At 42.7% G+C, this 25,409-nt stretch overlaps 1 protein-coding gene across 2 annotated transcripts; it reads right to left on the bottom strand.

Annotated features, from left to right (window-relative positions):
- Positions 1-5,986: 5,986 nt before the first annotated feature.
- Positions 5,987-21,784, bottom strand: NAF1 (nuclear assembly factor 1 ribonucleoprotein). 2 transcript variants are annotated; one of them, XM_083367541.1, is made up of 8 exons: positions 21,090-21,784; positions 20,341-20,470; positions 19,443-19,539; positions 17,832-17,914; positions 9,690-9,850; positions 8,584-8,635; positions 7,406-7,508; positions 5,987-6,591 (listed from the first exon to the last, which is right to left on the bottom strand). In XM_083367541.1, the coding sequence occupies exons 1-8, from the start codon at positions 21,716-21,718 to the stop codon at positions 6,146-6,148; spliced, it is 1,701 nt and encodes a 566-aa protein (XP_083223667.1). In that variant the 5' UTR covers positions 21,719-21,784; the 3' UTR covers positions 5,987-6,145. The 2 variants fall into 2 exon arrangements, with proteins under 2 accessions (XP_083223667.1, XP_083223668.1); XM_083367542.1 differs by having other exon boundaries at positions 19,443-19,536.
- Positions 21,785-25,409: the final 3,625 nt, after the last annotated feature.

Here is a 25,409-nt window from a genome sequence, read left to right as displayed (position 1 = left end):
TAAGCATATTAGGTGATGTGCATCTCTGTAATGAGAAGGTGTGGTCTAATGACATCAACACCCTGTATCAGGTGTGCATAATTATTAGGCAACTTCCTTTCCTTTGGCAAAATGGGTCAAAAGAAGGACTTGACAGGCTCAGAAAAGTCAAAAATAGTGAGATATCTTGCAGAGGGATGCAGCACTCTTAAAATTGCAAAGCTTCTGAAGCGTGATCATCGAACAATCAAGCGTTTCATTCAAAATAGTCAACAGGGTCGCAAGAAGCGTGTGGAGAAACCAAGGCGCAAAATAACTGCCCATGAACTGAGAAAAGTCAAGCGTGCAGCTGCCAAGATGCCACTTGCCACCAGTTTGGCCATATTTCAGAGCTGCGACATCACTGGAGTGCCCAAAAGCACAAGGTGTGCAATACTCAGAGACATGGCCAAGGTAAGAAAGGCTGAAAGATGACCACCACTGAACAAGACACACAAGCTGAAACGTCAAGACTGGGCCAAGAAATATCTCAAGACTGATTTTTCTAAGGTTTTATGGACTGATGAAATGAGAGTGAGTCTTGATGGGCCAGATGGATGGGCCCGTGGCTGGATTGGTAAAGGGCAGAGAGCTCCAGTCCGACTCAGACGCCAGCAAGGTGGAGGTGGAGTACTGGTTTGGGCTGGTATCATCAAAGATGAGCTTGTGGGGCCTTTTCGGGTTGAGGATGGAGTCAAGCTCAACTCCCAGTCCTACTGCCAGTTTCTGGAAGACACCTTCTTCAAGCAGTGGTACAGGAAGAAGTCTGCATCCTTCAAGAAAAACATGATTTTCATGCAGGACAATGCTCCATCACACGCGTCCAAGTACTCCACAGCGTGGCTGGCAAGAAAGGGTATAAAAGCAGGAAATCTAATGACATGGCCTCCTTGTTCACCTGATCTGAACCCCATTGAGAACCTGTGGTCCATTATCAAATGTGAGATTTACAAGGAGGGAAAACAGTACACCTCTCTGAACAGTGTCTGGGAGGCTGTGGTTGCTGCTGCACGCAATGTTGATGGTGAACAGATCAAAACACTGACAGAATCCATGGATGACAGGCTTTTGAGTGTCCTTGCAAAGAAAGGTGGCTATATTGGTCACTGATTTGTTTTTGTTATGTTTTTGAATGTCAGAAATGTATATTTGTGAATGTTGAGATGTTATATTGGTTTCACTGGTAAAAATAAATAATTGAAATGGGTATATATTTGTTTTTTGTTAAGTTGCCTAATAATTATGCACAGTAATAGTCACCTGCACACACAGATATCCCCCTAAAATAGCTATAACTAAAAACAAACTAAAAACTACTTCAAAAATATTCAGCTTTGATATTAATGAGTTTTTTGGGTTCATTGAGAACATGGTTGTTGTTCAATAATAAAATTAATCCTCAAAAATACAACTTGCCTAATAATTCTGCACTCCCTGTAGGCCTCTTTCCAACCACATCCAGAAAAATTTGTAACAAACATTGGAATTCTTAAGGCCATGTTTGCTATTTCCCAGCAATCTGTTACTGGAAGGAAAAAGCAATCCCTGCTGCGTTACTGATCCCAGAGAAGCATTTGCATGTATGCAGGTATCCTTAGGGTGCCATAGTTATGGATGAGAAATATTGGTTGCAAAGTTGGCATTCTGGATGTAATACAGATATTTTGGACTTATTTTTGTTTCTTTGCATGTTTGATATTTTTAAAAAGGCATATGCTTCTGACTATGCCTATGCACATATGTAACATCTTTTGCTAGGATACATGACCACTGCTTGTCCAGAATGTGAAAAGTGAAAGATTGTGACTAAACAAAATTTTAATGTACATATACCACCAGAAATTATTTTAGCCTTTTTAATAAATGTTATTGATGTTAAGCTCACCATGGAAAACATCATATATTGTTATGTATACACTAGGTTAATTATTTAAAGATTGAAGTGCAACATAACTAGATTCTAAATAATTTATTTTTCAAAACACACAACAGTCCAAACAGTAAAAGTAAAGTCCAAATTAAGAATATTTCATTCTTAAGAATTGTTTAAAGTGGTTTAGTTGTAATAGATGGTTAGATTCAAAATAGTTTTCAAGAATATGTACAAAAGATACTTTTTTCTAGCATCAGCTAAATTAGAAAAATGAGAAAAATGTTTCTTATTTCTTTCCTGTTACCTTGATTTCATTGCAGATAGGAAATAGATTTTGTTATATAATTTTACCCTCCAAAAGACAGAAGCAGAGGAAAAATGTGAGATTCTTTCCTGTTGGCTATTTTGAATTAGCTGTTTTAGATTCTAAAAGTTTAGTTCCTAAAGAAGTAACCGTGTAAATAATTTTAATGTCCTCTTCTAGTGGAGTCTCTTTTATGACTCAAGGACTTTTATGACTCAACTCCCAGAATACCTGAGCCAGCATGGCTCAGCTTGTAAACCTCTCCCTTTCCCTTCAGCATGGCTGGCTCAGGATTTCTGGGAGTTGAAGTCCACGAGTCATAAAAAAGGACCAAGATTGCCTAGCCCTGCAATAGGCTTTCAGAGGGGAGCTTTTTTTTTGCAAAAAAAAAAAAAAAAAAGGTGCCGGAACACCGTTCTGAGCTTTCTATGAGAAAAAAAGCCCTGATAATAGTAGTAGTAGTGGTAGTAGTAGTAGTAAGTTGGAAGTGACGTTGGAGGTCAAATGGCTGTCCAGTCTCTTCTTCAAGTGGCTGTCCAATCTCTTCTTAAAAACCTCCAGTGTTGGAGCATTCACCACTTCTGGAGGCAGGTTGTTCCACTGATTAATTGTTCTAATTGTCAGGAAATTTCTCCTTAGTTCTAGGTTGCTTCTCTGCTTGATTAGTTTCCATCCATTGCTTCTTGTTCTGTTTGTTGTTTGTGGTGGAAAATTGACAGATTTGATCCATATTATACATAAAAGGTAAAAAGTAAAAAAAAAAAACAACCTACAATACTGAATTGGTATGCCTTGTCTGAAAATTAATAAAAAGATGAGAAAGTGGATGAAAATTACTGTGGATAACTAGTAGATCCTGTGGTGATTGTTGTAAGAAATGAGAATTTGTTCAAAGGACAAAAAATGGCTTATATATTTCTACAGTGAATATGCATAAACAAGATGTTTAAGAATTTATGGGTGCTGAATTCTTATTTGACACTGCGGCATGATGGGTGCAGGAAGATGGAGCTCTGTCTTCCATGTTTGACTTCACCCCACTGAGGACCCTAAAAGGATCAAAAGTCACCCCGAAGAGGCGATGGAGGAGAACTTTGTTGATTGCAGGAGGGCAGCGGCCCTTCCGTTTGATCTGAGGAAGCCCTCCAAACTGGTGAGGGAAAGCCTGGCTACATTTGTGTGGCCAGTCAGAAGTTGCTGACAACCGAAGAAAATAAGCAGTAACCAGCAACTTTGGAGCAATATGGATGGAACTGGGTGAGACCCTATCATTTCTTTGACTTTGACTTTTTCCTGGGGGAAAAAACGGCCAAAGAATCCTCCCCTATGAGAGAGGAAAGGGGAATTTCCACCCCATTCCCTCAGGAAAAGAAAAGCGGCAAGTTAATTGCTTGGGGGAAAACAGAAAATTACAAGATTAATTTGGAAACCATACACATATATAACTTTAGAATTTGGGGACTAAAAGTGCTTTTGCGATTTTTTTTATAAAGACTTAAACAGCTTGTAATATAAGTTTGGATGTAAAAAGCTGGAAGATGGCATCGACATCTAGTGGCGAACTACAGCACAATTTATTATGCCTAAAGGAAACTTGGCTGGAAGCCCAGATTCAGATAAGACTTATTGTTTTCAGAAACTTTCACTTTTGAAGACTGCAGCTGGGAAAAGGCGGGGGGGGGGACTTCTTGGGCTGCTTATCTGTGGCAGAGACAAACTATTTTGAAAGTGGACTTTTAGAGCTGTGTCATGGAACTATTTCCTTATAGAAGAAACATGCATTATTGAGATGATGGAATACTTTATAGACTATAAACCTTTGATTGATGGACAATTTTTAATTGCTTTTCTCTCTCTGGACAGAAAGGATGTTTTTTTCATTGGACAGAAAACTTTACTTATATTTGCTGAGGGGAGACTTAAGGACAGACTGATAGGCTGGATAATTAGGAATGCAAATGAATAACTGACTGAAACTTTTTAAATCCCTAGATTGGACTATAAAGTCTACAAACAAAAAAAAATGTATGTTCCATACTTAGCTTCAAATGGTAAAAAAACCATCTGTAACATCTGTCCTCAAAGTTCCCAGCTTAACATACCAAAGAAAATGTTGATGAATTTCAGAAAGAAATTCTTTCTATGTTAAAATCAATACAAGAGACAATTGCCTTAGCTCATGGGACTAAAAATAACACAAAGGACATAAAAGAACAATTCTTTAATCTAAATCTACAAACTCAGAAAATGAGTACAAGGAGCTAGCAACCCAGAAAATAGAAGGAAAATCATAGGAAGCAGATCCAAAGATGGAGGACTTAAAGAATGGAACTAACGGACTCAGACAAACGAAGAATTAGAAGACGTAGCGATATCAGAAATGGAAAAGATATCTTACCTGTCAAGATCCCAGAACACACTTTTGAGAATAAGAAAGAGCTGATCGAGTGGAAGATAGAGCTGTTAGAATTGTGGGAAATTGGAGGGAGGCTGTTTAATGAATATCAATGGGCTGAGCATCCTTCCAAAAATACTTTAATCAAATTGTCTTTCTTATTCCAAAAAATAAACACAAAAATAGAGAAAGAATTACTTGATGATTCAAATGGATTGACTTGGAAAGTTAATTGGCAAAGGAAGAAAGCTAGAGTAAGACTGAAGAAAATAGAGGTTTTGACCCATTAGATGGGATATACTATCAATCAGATGTTTGAACATGGCCTAGAATAGATAATTGTTAGAAATATAACTATTATTATAACTAAAAAGATAGAATTTATAACTAGAATATTATATTTTGGTATGAGAAGGGAAATATGAAAATGCTAAGAGGGTTTGAATAAAGGAAGCTTTTTGTTACCCAAATATAACTTTTTATGAGAAACTATAAGCGATACATTTTGTATATGTATTAACAAGAATTGTATTTGCCTAATGTGGGGAAACGTGTACTACCGGGAGAGGAAGCATTGGATGGTGTAATATTGGGCCTAGATTTAAGAAGGTAATATGTACCATGGAATTACTAATGGACCCAGACAACACATTGCTTATTAAGTACTTATGATTGTAAAACTAGAAAATTAATATTTATATATAAAAAAAGAATTTATGGGTGCTGAATGTTGAAAATTGAATATAACGATCAGACTAAAATAAGTATGTTGACATATGATTGATCATATATAAAGAATAAATGAGAGTAAACAAATATACAAAGGAAAAGTTAATGTGTTAATGGTTTGAAAAAAATGGGACGATGAGAAATTCATAGTTGTAGTTACAACTGAAATAAACCACATTAACTATAATGCAGCCTCAGGTAAACCTACATTAGTTTAGCTTTGTAGTCAAAATCAAATATATTACAATAACATTAACCTTGAAAATAAACATGATGGATACATAGATATGTAGTTAAAACATGTTTTCCTCCCATGCTTTTAAAATTATTTTCTAATATTTTGTTGAATGTTCTCTAAGCACAATTAAGCATGTGCCACCAAATGTTACAGATATGGATACTATTTAGGTTTTGTTGGGTTATGGAGATTTTATTCTATGAATAATTTTGCTTTTAAATTGAATTGTTTTCTACTGCAAAGAGAACAATTATAAAAAGGCAGCACAAAGTACGTATTGCATCGAGAAACAAGAAAATTTGTTTTAGAGGAAATTTTAAATTTATACACAAGAGATATGTAGAAATCTATAGCTTTTGGTCAATGTGGACGGTAAAAAGAAATACTGAATATTCTTTCCATTAGATTTGTAAAGCAACAGACACTAAACATCTTTCCATATTTTTATTTCATACAAAATGGTCATTTTAGTTTCTGTAAATAACTAAAAATAATGTACCTCCCTCAAAGCAAATAAAAAAATATTAACATATCTACCACTGAGGTAGGACATTTAATTTTATAGGTTGTCTGAAAATATATTCTGTCCTAAGGAGAACTGCCAGTATTAGGCACTGTAGATGGTGGGGGCAGTGGAGGTGGGGGCGGTGGGGGTAAAGACAACATAGACAATAAAGGCTCATAGGTGTTCTGAGGACATGTAGGAGGCCACCCCCAATCTACTGGTGGGGGTGGGGGTGGAAAATTTGTATTATTACCAACAGTTTCAAAAGATGGGGGTGGGAAGGAATACTGATGTCTTCTCATACTTTCCAGCCTCTGTTGATGACAAAAAGTAGGTGCTTTCTGCAAGTGTGCATAGTCAGAGGAATAATACGGTGGAGTTATATTGTGCTGTCTATGGAGACGTGGAAAAGGAGCTACAGGAGGAGATCTGCCCCATGAAAACCTGCTTGTAGGCTGTCCTCTACAATATCCACCTGAATATTCTGAAGGAGGTTGTCGTCTGGACTGATAATTTGGCCCATTATCATCTACAGAAGCAAACAAAAATCAGAAGAGATTAGCATCATTTAATGGCTTATGAATATTGTAAAAATAATGCTATGTTTTCCCCAAGAGTACACTAATAGTTAATGAACTAAACTGAAGTTCCATAACTCTTGGCATACTATATAACAGTCATCAAATTGTGTACTTTTTATTTTTTATACATTTTTATTTAAAATGTGTATGCTTTTTAAGATTGTGGTACAACTGAGTTGCCTAATGGAAAACACTGAGGTAACACCTAGTTATTTGAGTTATGGACTGCGCAGCAACGGAATGAAGGAAAATTTAGGATCTGTTGTTAATTTAGATAAACTAAGTTTAAACCTTGAAAGAGGCAACTGTGAATAGTTCAAAATTAGTATTATTTTATCATCCAGATATTCTTCATAAATATAAAACCTGCAGATTTACAATTACAAAGGCATTTATACTTTTAATACATGATTATCCATGCCCCACTTTCCAAACATTCAGCATCACATACATAAAATTATTGATCTGCTATTTTGACATACAAAGGTAGCATTATTTTTCTTAGCAAATACCAATAATTGTTAACCAACATTCTTTTGCAAACCACTGTTTCTATTTACTTTATGCCTGAACAGCTGAAGAGATCTCCCACTTTTTAAAAAGGGTAATTCTTATAAATATAAAAATACTAAATCTGAAAGGCTTATATATAAAGTCAAAAGTGTGGAATGTATTGAATCAACTTTAAACAAATAATATGTAAAATTGGATTTCTGGGTTGTTTAAATATCTATTCAATATTCCAGGACAGCAGCTACTTACTGCTATCATTTTGCTGTGATCTGAGCTTCTTTCTTTTTATATTCTGAGATTTCTTTTGTAATTTTGCTGCTTTTTCTTTTTCATCATCACTGAAATCTAAAGCCTAGAAAAAAATAAAATGAAAAACTGGAAGGTTTAAAAAAAGGTAAATGCCTGCATTTTATAGCAATTCCACAATAGCTAGTCATTTTTTTTAAATCCCATTTATATCCCACCCTTCTCTGAAGACTCAGGGCAGCTTACAATTTAAAGCACAAATCAATGTGCTTAGCAATAGCCTTCATTCTATGTATATGCCTGCTTATTAGGGCTTTCCCCCCCCCAGCGGGATTATTACAAAGCCTACATCTAAGAAGATGCAATTCTTGGATTCAATTCAAAAAACATGCTTCAGTACAAATAAACACACAAGGATAGTACTTGTTTGCAATTCTATAAGATTTGTGTCTTTTCACACAGCATGTATGCTCTTAAAAGTTGCAAAGGCATTGTTTGCACTTCTACTCTCCCCAATGCACCTTTTCCAAATTATTTCCAAATTATTGGAAATATTGGCCACTTTTCAATTATGAAAGAATTCAGAGATTAAATGACAGAAAATCATTTAATCACTGGATCACCTAAAATACTGGACTTGCGTGGCTTGGAGGAACAGAACACGGAGAATGCTAGAATATTCTGTTCCTGGATCTGTAGGTTTGCATATCCCTATCATATTGGTAGAATGGAACTTCTGGAACCTTTCAATCCCTTCTCAGGAACCCCACATAAAACCTACAGATGGTAGATCTGGTTCCTTTTGAATAAAAAAGGAAAGAGACAATCCTCAAAAAATTGTGGCTTACACCCTAAATTTCTAATAAAACATCTCTATTTTGGGCTTTGGAAAAGGGATTTTTAAATATACAGTATAATAGTGAGATATGAGTGGGAAATGCATCATCAACAACTCTTTGACTTGTTATTAAAAACAAATGAACTTTTAAAGAAGTTAAGCTGAAGTTACCACTTCAGGAATAAAATATAAGATTCTCCAGGAGACGGAATTAATTTTCCCAAGTTAATGTTACTTGTTAAGTAATATTCTCTGCATATATTATTCTTTTCAAAGTGAAAGGAAGTACATTTTGAATTGGAAAAACTAAAGTACAAAATCAGTATGCAAAGGATATCCTTGCCTCAAGAGGTGGCTCTTCATCATTCTTCCAAGATGCATCTGATCCCTTTTCTCTAGAACACAAAAGGGCGGGTGTTTTTTTTGTAAAGAACGAAAGAAAAATCCCCATGAGTACACACCACAATAATATTAGCATTATTTGAAAGTTAGTATTTTCTTCTTTAAAATAAAACTAAGTCATGGTGCTTCACAAGAAAAATGGTAAAATCTTTTGAAAAGTTACCAGAGGTGAAGACATTTTCAGAACAGCCTTCCTCAACTGGGAGACCAGTGATTTTCTGACTATAGTGATGACAACCATCATAATTGCAAGTTACTATGACTAAAGAAGATTATATTCAAAAACATATGGTGGGTAGCAAGTAGAGGAAGACTGCTCTAGTGAGCCTTTGCAGACAATCCAGTTAATAACCAAAATTCTAAATACAGGATCAGGTTACGAAATATATGAAGAAACATACAAACTTTTAACTCTCAATTTTTGAAATCTAGTTAAACATGCAGAGATAGATAGATAGGGTTAGGTCATTAGGGCCTAAATAGGAGGAAGGTGGTGTGTTGGATATGTTCGCCACCTTCTGTTATTTGTAAAAATAACAAAGGTGGGATAAGTCTACATAAATAAAAAATGAAAAGGTAAATAATAAATTAGACACAGCTAAAAAGAGTTTAGAAGTTTTTTACTGTTTAAATTATTTGTGTGTATGCATGTATATTTCAAACTTTGAAAGCCAATTTGGTCTAGTGCAGGGGTAGGCAACCTCGGCTCTTTTATGACTCGTGGACTTTAACTCCCAGAATTCCTGAGCCAGCTGGGAGTTGAAGTCCACAAGTCATAAAAGAGCCAAGGTTGCCTACCCCTGGTCTAGTGGTTAAGGCACCAGGTTAGAAATTAGGAAACTGTGGTTTCTAGTTTTGCCTGAAGCATGAAAGCTGGCTGGGTAACTTTGGGCTAATCATTCTCTCAGCCCACATCACCACACTCAAACAACAAGCCAGTTGGTCAATTCCTGCCCTGATCAATGGATCAACACTTGGTTGATCTGAAGGCAGATCTTGCACTTGCAAAAAAACATTAGACACAAAAAATGTATACGTCAAACTTACTGTTTCAATTTTTCTGGAAATATATACTGAGTGAAGCTTTCCACAGCTGGAGCAAAACATACTGCATCTTTTATTTTAATATCTTTAGACTGAATGTGCTCAAGACTATTAAACTGTACTACATAAAAGGGATGAGACACTGGGCCAAATATTTCAAAGATCTGCAAGACAACAAATGTTATTATTTCATAAAAACAAGTTCTGTAATTACTTGATTACATTTAACAAGGAAAATTATTGGGGAAGTGAAAATACTATAAAAATATTTTTCTAACCTCTGAAATTCAGCTTCAAATTTAACTGCTTATAACTGTCCCAAAAGCAATTTTATTATTTATCAATAGAAGGAATATATAAGAGCTCATAGTCTTGAACTGTGTACTTTGTGTTCTCTGAACTTGTCTGTTTTTAAGGAATGCCAAAATTTCCAAATAAAGAAATTGCAGACTATCACAGAAAATACAGGTTTTAGAATCATATAACAATGCCGAATTCAAGTTCGAATGCTAAACTACCGTATATACTTGAGTATAAGCCGAATTTTTCAGCCCACTTTTTGGGCTGAAAAAATCCACTTCGGCTTATACTCCAGTCAACAAAAAAAAAGAACTTACCGAGGACTTGCGCGCGGCCGAGCTACTTTGCCTGATGCTGCTGGGGTCGCCCGGGTGCCTCTGCTCGCCCTCAGCAGCACCTGGCCCGGAATCACATGCGAAACAAGCCCGGCAGAGGAGCCGGAGCGGCGAGCAGAGGCGCCCGGCCCAGATCCTGCAAGGCCCGGCCGAGACACGCCCCCAGCAGCGGAGCTGCTCCGGCTCCTCTGCCGGGCTTGTTTTGCATGTGAGCTACTTTGCCTGATGCTGAGAAGACCCGCTTGGGCACTCGGGTTGCTGTCAGTCTCCGCAGGCCCTTCTCGTTTCCAGGAACGTCAAGCGCGCTTGGCTCTCCACCCCCACGGCAGGGCAGGGCAGGGCAGAGACTTGCTCGCCCTTCTGACGGCCCTGAAGAGAAACGAAGGGCTTGCAAACTCCCCGCGAGAAGCTGGGCGAAGCGCGCGGCTGGGCGAGTGTGTGCCTGCGCGCGTATTTACGAAAGAAACGCTCCGAGAGTTCTTCTTTCTCCGCCCCCTTGGGGGGAACTCTAGCGACTGCTGTAGCCGCGCTTCTCTTCTCGGCTCCGAAAATAGGGATTTCTACTCTCTCTCTCTCTCTCCCCTCCCCACCCCGCATTCTCCTGCCTCTTCGATTGCGACAATAAAAGGGCGAAGGGTGCGCTGGTTTCTTCCTCCTTCCTCCCCCCCTCCCCTCCCCTCCCCGATTGTCAGGTGAGGCAGCTGGAGGTCTGGCCGGGAGATTGTAGCCATTTTGAAACGCCGCGTCTTGAAACGCCCGATCAGCTGATTTTCGGGTGGAAGAGCCGCGGCTTGAATCTGTTTGCATCTGCCTGAATTAGACCAAAACGGCCTGAATTTGACCAGAGTTGCTTTGTAATGGCTGGAGGAACTGCAGAGGAGGTCTTGCCGGGAGATTGTGGCCGTTTTGAAACGCCCGATCAGCTGATTTTCGGGTGGAAGAGCCGCGGCTTGAATCTGTTTGCATCTGCCTGAATTAGACCGAAACGGCCTGAATTTGACCAGAGTTGCTTTGTAATGGCTGGAGGAACTGCAGAGGAGGTCTTGCCGGGAGATTGTGGCCGTTTTGAAACGCCGCGGCTTGAAACGCCCGATCAGCTGATTTTCGGGGCGGAAAGAGCCACGGCTTGAATCTGCTTGTATTTGTTTGAACTTAACCAGAAACGGCTCGTAATGGCTGGAGGAACTGCGGAGGGAGTGAATGCTCCAGCCTGGAATATTTGGAAAGGCTGGGGGAACCAGATGAACTGCAGCTTAAGCGACTGTTGCCGGAGGAGCCATGGCTTGAAACGCCCCAGTTTTGGGGCAGCGTTTGCTTGTTCCCTCCCTCCCTCCCTCCCCTTTCCCTCCTCTCTAAATCCTTCCTTCCTTCCTTCCTTCCTTCCTTCCTCCCTCCCTCCCTCCCTCCCCTTTCCCTCCTCTCTAAATCCTTCCTTCCTTCCTTCCTTCCTTCCTTCCTTCCTTCCTTCCTTCCTTCCTTCCTTCCTTCCTTCCCCAGCCCTAATCCGGAAAGTGGAAGGAAAGAAGAGTAAAGGCTGGGCGGAGGAGGAGGGGAAGTTTAAAAAGGGGGCGGCGTTCCCTTTAAAAAGCCGCCCGCCACGCCGCGCTCCCTCGCAGCACTCGCGGCGGCTGGCTTCTTGGCTCCCGGTCTCCCCCAGGCTTCCCGGCTGTGATTGGCGAGCGAGCCTCCGGAGCTCCGGCGGCCGTGACATCAGCAGAAGCGGAGCAAGCAAAAGCGAAGGGGGAAGGAAGTTCACCAGCAGCACCTCGAGCCCGCTCCGAGCGCTGGCGGACGCGGAGCCGAAAGAGAAGCAGCATCTCTGCGCGCCCGGGCTGCTGGGGTGAAGTTGCAGCCGCCGCACCAACCAGCCGAGGAGAAGCAAGAGAAGGAAGTCACCGCCGCTGCCCAGGCTGGGTTTCCTTGAAGGCTGCTGTTTGCACCCGGGAAGGAAAGTGCAGGAAAAAGGGCAAAGTGGCGAGCTAGCCCGGCATTCAACGTTTCTTCGCCGCTGCCATCCCCGAGAAGGCGAAGGGCTCCTATTTACAGCCACCCATCCGAGAGAAAAGCGGCTGTCGGTGCTTCGTCGGCCTTGATCCGGGACGCAGCCTGACCTCCCCTCGTCCCGGGAGACTCTCGCTTCCCCCCACCCCCCACCCCCCACCCTCCCTACATCCCGAGCCTTCCAGATCTTCGCCTGCCTACTCGCGAGCAGGCATGTTTTCCAGCCAATCCGGGCCTGGGAGCAGGGCGCCGGCGGCACGTCCACTTTCCCCGCACTCTCCGTTCAGACGGCGCCCTTTGAGCCTGGAGTGATGCGGACGTCGGAAAAGGGCGCCGGGCGAAAGCAGCGAAGCGGGATCGCCGCGTGCCCCCCACTCCTCCTCCTCCTCCTCCTCTTCTTCTTCTTCCTCCTCCTGGTCGGCTTGACACCCCCATTTCGGCTGCTTCGCAAACTGCTTCCTCCACCCCACCTCACCCCTCCCCGCAAAAGATGCCGGGGTCGACAGCGTTTTTTCTACCCGGAACAAGCAAACACGCAGGCAACCCTGCACTATTCAGCTCAGTGAAGTCACGCTTGAAACGGCTTGAAACGCCCGATCAGCTGATTTTCGGGGCGGAAAGCGTGCGGTGTTGTTGTGTTTTTTTTCCTCCCCCCGAAAGTGAACGGCAGCTTTCCGTACTAGTGTATTGGCATGTCAAGACACCAGCACAAAGACCAAGGTACAAGCAGCTCTCCTTCAGTCATTATTGAAACATTTGATCAGCCCAACTTCTTCTTCTTATTATTATTATTATTAAATCTGTTTTTTAACCAAGCGTGACTTCACTGAGCTGAATAGTGCAGGGTTGCCTTGACATGCCAATACACTAGTACGGAAAGCTGCCGTTCACTTTCGGGGGGAGGAAAAAAAACACAACAACACCGCACGCTTTCCGCCCCGAAAATCAGCTGATCGGGCGTTTCAAGCCGTTTCAAGCGTGACTTCACTGAGCTGAATAGTGCAGGGTTGCCTGCGTGTTTGCTTGTTCCGGGTAGAAAAAACGCTGTCGACCCCGGCATCTTTTGCGGGGAGGGGTGAGGTGGGGTGGGGTGGGGTGGAGGAAGCAGTTTGCGAAGCAGCCGAAATGGGGGTGTCAAGCCGACCAGGAGGAGGAAGAAGAAGAAGAGGAGGAGGAGGAGGAGGAGTGGGGGGCACGCGGCGATCCCGCTTCGCTGCTTTCGCCCGGCGCCCTTTTCCGACGTCCGCATCACTCCAGGCTCAAAGGGCGCCGTCTGAATGGAGAGTGCGGGGAAAGTGGACGTGCCGCCGGCGCCCTGCTCCCAGGCCCGGATTGGCTGGAAAACATGCCTGCTCGCGAGTAGGCAGGCGAAGATCTGGAAGGCTCGGGATGTAGGGAGGGTGGGGGGTGGGGGGAAGCGAGAGTCTCCCGGGACGAGGGGAGGTCAGGCTGCGTCCCGGATCAAGGCCGACGAAGCACCGACAGCCGCTTTTCTCTCGGATGGGTGGCTGTAAATAGGAGCCCTTCGCCTTCTCGGGGATGGCAGCGGCGAAGAAACGTTGAATGCCGGGCTAGCTCGCCACTTTGCCCTTTTTCCTGCACTTTCCTTCCCGGGTGCAAACAGCAGCCTTCAAGGAAACCCAGCCTGGGCAGCGGCGGCGACTTCCTTCTCTTGCTTCTCCTCGGCTGGTTGGTGCGGCGGCTGCAACTTCACCCCAGCAGCCCGGGCGCGCAGAGATGCTGCTTCTCTTTCGGCTCCGCGTCCGCCAGCGCTCGGAGCGGGCTCGAGGTGCTGCTGGTGAACTTCCTTCCCCCTTCGCTTTTGCTTGCTCCGCTTCTGCTGATGTCACGGCCGCCGGAGCTCGGGAGGCTCGCTCGCCAATCACAGCCGGGAAGCCTGGGGGAGACCGGGAGCCAAGAAGCCAGCCGCCGCGAGTGCTGCGAGGGAGCGCGGCGTGGCGGGCGGCTTTTTAAAGGGAACGCCGCCCCCTTTTTAAACTTCCCCTCCTCCGCCGCCCAGCCTTTACTCTTCTTTCCTTCCACTTTCCGGATTAGGGCTGGGTAAGGAAGGAAGGAAGGAAGGAAGGAAGGAAGGAAGGAAGGAAGGAAGGATTTAGAGAGGAGGGAAAGGGGAGGGAGGGAGGGAGGGAACAAGCAAACGCTGCCCCAAAACTGGGGCGTTTCAAGCCATGGCTCCTCCGGCAACAGTCGCTTAAGCTGCAGTTCATCTGGTTCCCCCAGCCTTTCCAAATATTCCAGGCTGGAGCATTCACTCCCTCCGCAGTTCCTCCAGCCATTACGAGCCGTTTCTGGTTAAGTTCAAACAAATACAAGCAGATTCAAGCCGTGGCTCTTTCCGCCCCGAAAATCAGCTGATCGGGCGTTTCAAGCCGCGGCGTTTCAAAACGGCCACAATCTCCCGGCAAGACCTCCTCTGCAGTTCCTCCAGCCATTACAAAGCAACTCTGGTCAAATTCAGGCCGTTTCGGTCTAATTCAGGCAGATGCAAACAGATTCAAGCCGCGGCTCTTCCACCCGAAAATCAGCTGATCGGGCGTTTCAAGACGCGGCGTTTCAAAACGGCTACAATCTCCCGGCCAGACCTCCAGCTGCCTCACCTGACAATCGGGGAGGGGAGGGGAGGGGGGGAGGAAGGAGGAAGAAACCAGCGCACCCTTCGCCCTTTTATTGTCGCAATCGAAGAGGCAGGAGAATGCGGGGTGGGGAGGGGAGAGAGAGAGAGAGAGTAGAAATCCCTATTTTCGGAGCCGAGAAGAGAAGCGCGGCTACAGCAGTCGCTAGAGTTCCCCCCAAGGGGGCGGAGAAAGAAGAACTCTCGGAGCGTTTCTTTCGTAAATACGCGCGCAGGCACACACTCGCCCAGCCGCGCGCTTCGCCCAGCTTCTCGCGGGGAGTTTGCAAGCCCTTCGTTTCTCTTCAGGGCCGTCAGAAGGGCGAGCAAGTCTCTGCCCTGCCCTGCCCTGCCGTGGGGGTGGAGAGCCAAGCGCGCTTGACGTTCCTGGAAACGAGAAGGGCCTGCGGAGACTGACAGCAACCCGAGTGCCCAAGCGGGTCTTCTCAGCATCAGGCAAAGTAGCTCACATGCAAAACAAGCCCGGCAGAGGAGCCGGAGCAGCTCCGCTGCTGGGGGCGTGTCTCGGCTGGGCCTTGCAGGATCTGGGCCGGGCGCCTCTGCTCGCCGCTCCGGCTCCTCTGCCGGGCTTGTTTCGCGTGCGAGCTACTTTGCCGGCCGCTGCTGAGGGAAGATCTCTGGAGAGGAGCATAAGGTGAGCTGCTGCATTTCCCAGCCTCGGCTTATACTCGAGTCACCAACTTTTTCCATTTTTGGGGGGTAAAATTAGGGGTCTCGGCTTATATTCGAGTCGGCTTATATTCAAGTATATACGGTAATTAAAACATGCTTTAAAAGAACATTATTACACTGATTTCTTTTTTTAAATAAAAAAATCTTAAATTTTAATATATCATGCTGAATTCAAACTTCTCAAGAATTTTGTAAACTGGTAATTATCTAGATACTAGTAATTATCTACATGCTACTAAAAATCTTGGTCTGTGCCCCTTAACTGGGCAAAACAATGCCAAGGGTTGTCTAATCCAGGGCTTTTCAACCTTTTCACCAATTGTACCACTTTTAGGATATGGCAATATTCGAGTACCACCTAGCAAGGTGTCAAAAACTTAATGACCCCCCCCCCCCAAAAAAAACCTGTTCAAAGTTGCAATTGCATTGAAATGACTTATGACCATTTTTCACACTTACGACCATTGCAGCATGCCCAGGGTCATGTGATTCATATTTGGATGCTTGGCAACTGATTCATATTTATGATGGTCACAGTGTCCCAGGGTCATGTGATCCCGTTTTGCAACCTTTTGACAAGCAAAGTCAATGGCAGGGCTGCTGATGGCCAAGTGCTAAGGCGGGACTTCCCTCCCTCCCTCCTTCCCTGCCTCCCTCTTTCTCACGCCCACCTCCTTCTGAAGGAAGAATTTGAACTCCCCCCATATTTTCTCTCTTCCATATATTCATCAAACAAGCAAAAGCCTCCAGAGACAGAAAAGACAAGCTGCTGAGTGAACTAGATTAAAAAGGCACATTCCCCTTTAAGAATTAGCTACTGGCTAGAAAGGAAAGTTAAGGAGCGCAGCAGGCACTCAAGGAAGAAAAACAAAATGTAGTATGTATTGGCTGCTGGCTAAGGCAGCCTCCCCAAATGGCTCCATTCATAAATAAAGGAATGCTACAGGCAAAATCCATTCAGGAAAAAAAATACTTCAAAATCCCTTGCAGCAAAAACTTACAGCTAACAATAGCAGAGCAATAGAAGCTAACACAAGACATCAGCCACCAGCCAAACAGAAATTGCCAAACGCTCCTTAAGAACACAAAGCCCCCATTGCACAAATCCCAGAACTTCAAAGTCACAAAAGCACATAAGAATCCTTCCACTCTCCATCTCCAACCCTCCCTGCCTCACCTCCCGCTGATGCTACATTTCTTTGTTCCTCCTTGAGGGCAACCCCTCCTCTGCTGCATTTCTTGCCTGTTTGTGGCTGCCAGCACAGGTGGCTGCCACAGCAGTTGTAGATTGGCTCATGGCCGGCCTGCTTGATCTCCTCTCCTCTCCCCCCCACCCTCCTCCTCCTCCTCCTCCTTCTTTCTCTTGGTGCAGATAGAGCTGACTCCACCTCCTCCAAAGGCTGCTTTTTTTCTCTCTCCCTCTCCTGACCAAACTGCATTTTACAGCCTCTCCTGTCTCTGCCCCGCCCTCCTTTCTCATGTGGAAGAGTGAGCCAGAAGTGAGCCTGGGGCCTTTGCCTCACCCTAGCCACTCTGCAGCTCCCGAGGACTCTCTCACAGTATGTCCTTGCCTGTGCTGGCTCTTTCCCTTCCCCACTACATTTGGCTAGGCAGTGCTGCGTACTACCTGCCCTGTGCTAATGTACCACAAATGGTACACGTACCACTAGTTGAAAAGCCCTGGTCTAGTCAATAATAAAAGTTAAGGTGAGTCCCACCTCAACTGATTTCTAATCTTGTTGCTTGTTAATTGACATATAAAGCATTTTTTTATTTAACAATTGGATTAATTTTAGGCGCATGGTAGCAGTTTTAGGATCATTTTAGGAAATTTTAGCAACTCAACTGTTTGTATGTTTAATTTTTTTACACTCACTATGCTATTTATTTGTGTTTCATATGTTTTTCAAGAATATTAAGAAAGGCAAGTCTTATACAAATAAGTATACTATTGAAAAATTAAATAAGCCATTATCAACAGATGTACTGTATCATAAAAATATACTCTTATTTTTTTCTAACAACATGTGCTTTGCAAACCAGGTAACATACAGTATTTCCCTAAGGAAACCTACTACCGTAATATGTCTCAAAAATGTCTTTATGCTGCTAATACGTTTATGGTTGTTAAAACATTGTTTAATGGCATTAGCAATACATCCAAATAATTTAAAAAATATTTACCTTTCCTAATGAATGACGATCTTCCTTGAAAAGTACTGTATTTTCATTCACCGGAGGAAGCCCCTTCTCTGACTCAATTATTACTAAAAAGGAAAAAAAATGAACATTTTGCTAAATTCTTCCAGAAAGAGGGTAAAGCTGTTGTCAGCTTTGTGACAACAGAAGAAATTGTACCCATTTTACTTTGTATTTCATTGTAACTTTCCACTCTGTATTTGGGGATTTTCACCTAGACAGACTAAGGGGGAAGGGAGAACGAGCATTCTTAGTCATAACAATTGCAGCTGCAGCTATACTCAAGGTTAATGTGAGTAAAAAAATTTGTCGGCAATAGGACGGGGGGGAGAAAAGCCCACGTTTAATTGTATTTGGAGAATGTGATGCATGACAGCTTGGTTTAGGGTGGGAATTGCAACTTGTAACTTTGTGTCAGGGGAGGAAACTTTCAGTTTTGGTTTCAACTAAGTAAATGCCCATATTTTATTTCCTAATAAAATGTTCTTTAAGGAAGATTTTTTTGCCTTGAAGTTCTTTTAACTGGTTTCATATATCTATGGACTGAGGATGGCTTCATACTTCTACACTCTAACTATCCCCAAGTATAGGAGAGTCTTCTCTCTAGCCCGTTTCAATGTCTTGCCCTCAGCACTACTTGACGGGCGATTTAAGAGGCTCCCCATTAGCGAGCTACTATTCCCCTGTGATAGGGCTGAGGTTGAAACTGTGGAGCATGTCTTTTTATACTGCCCTATAAATAACACAGGCAGAACTAAATTACTGTCTCTCCTTAAAATAGACCCTTCTGGTCCCAATGCTAGTAATTTGGTCTTATATTGTTTAGGGGATGGCTCCTCATATATTACTTCTCAGGTCTCTAAAAATTTTTTAAGAGCTGTAACTATTAGAGGAGAATGTTGTAATTCTCCTCAGCCAAGGCTTTAATAGCATTATTGTAGACTATAGCATTAATGTAGACTTACAATTTATATTATAACATTCACTGGTTGTAATTCAGATATTACAGAAGAAAGAGTCATCTACAACATACAGTATAAAGGCTGCAACAGCCACTATATAGGACTGACAGGCAAAAGACTAGCAGAGTGCATCCATGAACACCATGAAAGCAACACAACACAAACTCAACTGTAGTTTCAACTGAGAAACCATGGCATCATGTAGGTAAAGTTAAATTTCTAAAGTAATAAAGATTGAATTAAAAAATATAATAAGACTGAATAATTAATTTTGCTTGGAATGATTTATCAAACTTTTTATATGTACAAGTATTCACTACTTGCTGCTATGCCCTGCTGATGTTGAACTTTCAGAATGCATTTAAAATAGATGAGATGCTATGTGGGGATTATTGTTACATTTTCTTCATGATTCCTCTTTTAACCTGACAGGGAATTTCTGGATTTTCCTTTAGGAGGGGGAGGGACTATAAAATATGTTACTGAAAATCAAATATTTTATGGGGCTGCAAAATAATCACAAAGAGCCACAAATTGCTCACTCTTGTATTAAACAATCAAATACCCCATACATAACTACAAAATAAAACATTTTCAGGGAACACAAAATACACATTTCCACACATCATCTCACCTAGATGTTCAATGATGCTGGAAACTTTCCCAAAGGGCATCAATTTAACAGATTCAGGAAGAATTATCATTACGTCTTCAACAGGAAGTGGCTCCTGCTGAATAAATAATTTTAAAAATCATTTGCATACCAAGACCCACATTCAATTTTCCCAATCTAAGTAACTTAATTAACATTCACTACAGGCTATAATTATTTTCTTACTGATATTAATGATGCATTCTGACAAGCAATATGTTAAAGATAACCACACATACACAAAAAAAATACTTGAAGAGTCTCTTCAGTTCTCCAAAACTAGAAAATGCTGTATTTGTGCACTCTGAAAATTGGCCCAAACAACTTCAATCCTCTGAAAGTTGGGCAAGATTGGCCAAAATGAGTAGCTGAAGTAACTAAAAAATCTGGTACTTTTTTCTTTTTGGAATGCATTTGTATAATATGGATGCATCATATGGTTTAACACAAGGGAAAGGGGAAAAAAGACATAAGAACTTAAAAGTAAATGTATCTTTGTAGCCCATCTTTCTTCCATTCCTTGTGTACATGGCAAGAAAGAAACTATTAAAACTTTTTTCTGTGAAAGATTATTTCACATCAATTAGATACATGTACATAGCACAACTTATGATGAAACTGAATAAAATTTCTATTCTACAAGTAATTCCACTTCCTCAAAACAGCAATTCTCAAAGAAGAAATAGATATTTATAAGGGGAATGAGAATAGCAGAGTCTGCTAATAAATATTTATATGAACGATCAAAGAAATAAAGTACCTCAATTTGCACAATATATTTCTGTTGTCCCCTCAAATTCATTATTTTGCTAAATGTAGCTTGGTGGTAATTTTTCCTAGGTAACACCCAACTGTGTTTTATAACAGTAAAGACACTTACTTTAGTCAATTCACTTTTTTTAGTAGCAGGAGAATTATTTTCATTTTTATCTTGTTGATTATCATCATCAGACAACAATGGAGGAGAGGACGACGAGGAAAGAGAAGATGAACTGTCTTCATCAGTATCACTGCAAAGGGAGATACTATTTTTCAACGTATATTAATTTAAAAAAGTATTAACAATGATCACAAGGCCTGGCTTTGACCAAAATCTCCCTTTAGTAATAAGTGACAACATGCATCAAAGACTTGTGTCAGGTGCGGTGAATGTTATGTAGCAGCTATTAAGAAAAAAGAAAAGCCTTCTATTTTTTGCACGACAACCTACAGTACTGCAGAACTGGAAAAGGGCAATTTTTACAGTTCTTCGTTAACTGTCAAGTTTAAAGCTATAAGGGCAGGGGTAGGCAACCTCGGCTCTATTATGACTCATGGACTTCAACTCCCAGAATTCCTGAGCCAGCACAGCTGGCTCAGGAATTCTGGGAGTTGAAGTCCACGGGTCATAAAAGAGCCGAGGTTGCCTACCCCTGTATTAGGGTTACCTCTTGGGTCTCACAGCTTCATAAAAAGGCCAAGTCTCAATATTAATGCATCGTGTTTGTTTGTTTGTTTTCCTTATTACTTACCTAAGCTGGCTGGCATGACTGCAATACTTACAGATGGGTACATCACCTAGCTTCCTCTGCCTAAAAAATGTGAAGAACATTAAAAAGAGAAAGAGAGAGAGAACGTCCCCCGACTCACCTGTCCGATTCCGAGCTACCACCACCCTCCATTGACCCTGCTCCCTTCTCCCCCCGTAGCGCCGCCGGATTCTCCTTCGAGAGCGCATCTTGCTCTTCCAGCCCGACCGCCGCCGTTCGGCGAGCGAGTCCTCCGTTCTGTGCGCTGGGGCCAGGCTGGAAAGCAGAGGAGGAGGAGGAGGACGACGACGACTGAGGGTCCACCTTCACTTCCTCGGACGGTGGGCGGTCTCCTTCCTTTTCCGATGCTGCCGCCACAGCCTGCGGGTGTTCGCCTGGCGGGCAAGCCTGCCCACCACTCATCCCGGGAGAGGTCCGGCCGTTGCCGTCCCCAAGAGCTGCCGGCTCCTCTTCAGCGGCAGGGCTGCTAGCGTGAGGAGCATCTCCTGCAGCGCCACCTCCCTCCAGGCCGACCCAAGGAGGCTCTGGCTCCCGTGGAAGCCCCGCGGGCTTTGCCGGGGCTTCTTCGCAGAAGCGCTGCGGGGAAAGCGGGACTCGCTCGTCGCCCTCCTCCCAAGCGGGTCTCTGGGAGGCCGCCGCCGCCGCATCGGAGCTTCCCTCGCAGGCGACCTTCAGCGTCTGCAACTGCTCGGCCACCGTCGAGCCGGCAAGGCCGGAATCGCCGTCCATCGGCACAGCCGAAGACGCGGCCGCGGCCGATCCACGTGCGGCTACAACCAGGGGTAGGCCACCTCGGCTCTTTTAATGACTCGTGGACTTCAACTCCCAGCATTCCTGAGTCAGCGTAGCTGGCTCAGGAATGCTGGGAGTTGAAGTCCACGAGTCATAAAAGAGCCGAGGTGGCCTACCCCCCCCGGGCTACACGAACGGATGACAACAAGAGATGGCGCGCTGTAATTACGCCACGTCCGGGGCGGTTCCTTCCAAGGGAGCGATATGCGCGTGTGGGTGCGCGTGAGCGGATAGGTTACCTGCAGTTGCTGGGGCTGAGCGGCCGATGCGATATAAAAAATGGAAGGCTCTCGTAGTTGGGGGACGGTTAGAATCTGGGGGTCTGGAGTTGCGTTCGGATTCATTTAGCTCGGCTGCCAATGACAGATTCTATAGCAGGGGTCTTCAAACTTGGCCCTTTTATGACTTGTGGACTTCAACTCCCAGAATTCCTCAGCCAGCAAAGCTGGCTGAGGAATTCTGGGACTTGAAGTCCACAAGTCATAAAAGGGCCAAGTTTGAAGACCCCCTGTTCTATAGTATACCGCCAGTCTCGAATAATGTCATTATCTGCCCACCCACCCCCAAAAAACATTTATAGATCCTCTTGTTTTTACACAAGCATTTCGACTTCGCGTACAAACAAGCAATTATGAATTGCCCCATTAACGCCCGTTTAAGAAGCATAGCTGTAGATAGGAGTGAAGGCTTGACGAGGACGATCACTTGGCTATGAGCCAGTAATGTGTGGCAGCAGCTAAAAATCTTAATACAATCCTGGGTTGTGTAAACAGGCATAGAATCAAGGTCACATGAGATATTAGTACCAATTTATAAGAACCCTAGTAAGACCACACCTGGAATACTGCAGCCAATTTTGGTCACACTATCACAAAAAAAGTGTTGAGACCTTGGCAAAAGTTCAGAGAAGAGCAACGAAGATGATCAAAGGCCTGGAGACTAAAACATACGAAGAATGGCTGCGGGACTTGGGCTTGGCTAGTCTAAAGAAAAGGAAGAAATAGTGGAGATATGATAGCAGTATTCCAGTATCTGGTAAAATGACATTCACAATAAAAAGTCACATCACCAGCTGAAATGACTAATGTCGTGACCTAAATGCCTGTGGGACCATGTGAATCTCAGTTCCACAGAATGGAAAGGACTGAGCAGGTCTTTTCTGCTAGACCTAGTTTAGATGTAATACACACTAGATATATTATCAACATTCTACTTCATTGATATTTGGAAAGTTAAATTATAAAAAAGTTTGTTGTGCTTTCCAGATTTTCACTTATCTTTTTACCCTACTCATATATATTTTAGGAAACCCAGAAAAACATTACTGATGGTGATTTAAGGGGAGGGAGGGTGATTGGCTTCAGAATCTAAATATGAGCTCACAAAGCAACTAAAGCATTTAAAATTTTTCATGTAGGAGATCTTTATGAATTGCATGATGAACTGTAATGAATTTATATGAAATATAGACTACATTGTGGTTACATTACTGTTTAATATTCATACTAGTGCTGTTAAATGCAGTACTTGACCAGGCTGTAACCTTAATTACTTATGTAGTTTAACTGCCACTTTCAATAAGCTTCCATTACCAAAATATGTCAAGGTTAATATTAAATAATCTAAATTTCTCTCATTTTGCTTCCAAAAGTACATTTTATTCTTTTATTTGTTAAACAAAAAGGAAAGGAAGTCACTGTGAAGCTTGATAAATACCAAAATCCATATTATGACAATTTAGAAATCACCAAATTGTATAGGTTTTTTTTTAGAATTTCAGGATTATATAAAGATACATTTTATCCTATCATTGAAAATTATATTTTTTTGTAATTCTTATAGAATTATAAACTTATTAAACTTGTTTAGATATGGTTTCTAGATCCTTGTTCTTTAATTATTCATATTCTTCTTACTTATTTTAGTTGGCAGATTTTTATGAGGCCAATGAATCCCATCTTGTGAAAGGTGTTTTGGAGACTTACACCGAGGACCTGATGAGCTAGTCATCCCTGAAGGAGTGGGGATGTTATTACAATATAAATTAGCAGCAAGAAGGTGGATTCTGACCACCAAAATTTCTCCAGAACAAGGAAAGATTGTTCACATGTACTCTGGATTTCCTTTTTGAAGTACTCTGCAGGATCCTTTTTTTGTGTGTGTGTGGTCAGTTGGTAAGTTGAACAGTTAGTAGTGGAGGGATTCCATCTAAGCTCGCTGTTGTAATATAGTCTATATCAGGGGTATCAAACTGCCAGCCCGCAGGCCGGATGCGTCATCTGGAAGCCGCACCCACCCTATTGCCGGCAATGGCAAAACTGTCCCGATACATTGCATGAGGTCACATGACATCATGAGTTTGACATGTCTGGCCTATATGGACATAATGTTCAGCTGAACCTCATTTCTTAATTACTTTTGGAATCACCTTTTTATTGCTTTTCAAATATTAAGAACCTTTAGAAGAGCAATTTTATTCTGTTTTAAGATTGCAGTACAGAAACATAGACATAGTCTGAATGTGAAGCAGATAACTGCAGACAGAAATATAATTCAAATGCCTAGCAAAGAGTGCTTGCCTGAACAATGCTGATTACAAGGGTATTTCTGAACAATGGATTCAGAAGTTAATTTTAGAAATGTCTGCCATCATAGATAATGTGCAGATGGTGTTAGGGAAGAGGAATAACTTCTATCAAACAAGACTTAAATTGATTTAAATCTAGAATTAAAAATGACAGGTTATAGGTAAAGGTAAAAGTAAAAGTTCCCCCGCACATGTGTGCTAGTCAGGGCCGGTGCTCATCTCCGTTTCAAAGCCGAAGAGCCAGCGCTTGTCTGAGGACGTCTCCGTGGTCATGTGGCCGGCATGACTAGACGCCAAAGGCGCACAGAACGCTGTTACCTTCCCACCGTAGTGGTCCCTATTTTTCTACTTGCATTTTTACGTGCTTTCAAACTGCTAGGTTGGCAGAAGCTGGGACGAGTAACAGGCGCTCACTTTGTTACGCGGCACTCGGGATTCGACCTGCCAAACTGCCGACCTTCTGATCGACAAGCTCAGCATCCTAACCCACTGAGCCACCGCGTCCCTCATAACAGGTTATAAGTATGATCTAAAAAACAAAATATAATGGATATACAAATGAAAGTGGCTGGTAACAATTAAAAAGGTTGTACAAATAACAATTTAGAAAAGTGACTTGGATAACTTTCCTGTATTAGTTTACAGAAGAGACCTGTTAAAGTTTCAAGGATATGGTGAGAAGGGACAAAGAAAATTGAAAAAGAAATCAAGTTCTAGAATATTATTTGAAGGGACTAAAGTCCAAAACTGTTAAAAGTAAAGGGAAGGAATATAACATGGCTTTATTGGATGTTAGTTTTAGTAAACATAATTATTATCAGAGTTGGAAGGGACCTTGGGGGTCTTGTAATCCAACTCTGCTCAAGCAGGAGACCTTATACCACTTCAGACAAATGGATGACCAGTCTCTTAAAAGCCTCCAGTGACGAATGATCTACAACTGCTGAAGGCAAACTGTTCCACTGGTTGCTTGTTCTCACTAGTAGGAAATTTCTTCTTAGTTCTAGGTTCAGTGGTGGGATTCAGCCAGATTGCACCATT

The sequence above is a fragment of the Vipera ursinii genome, assembly GCF_947247035.1.
Source record: "Vipera ursinii genome assembly, chromosome: 7".
Taxonomy (NCBI): domain Eukaryota; kingdom Metazoa; phylum Chordata; class Lepidosauria; order Squamata; family Viperidae; genus Vipera; species Vipera ursinii.
Note: the sequence above shows the minus strand (reverse complement) of the source record. Positions and strands in the feature narration are given on the sequence as shown.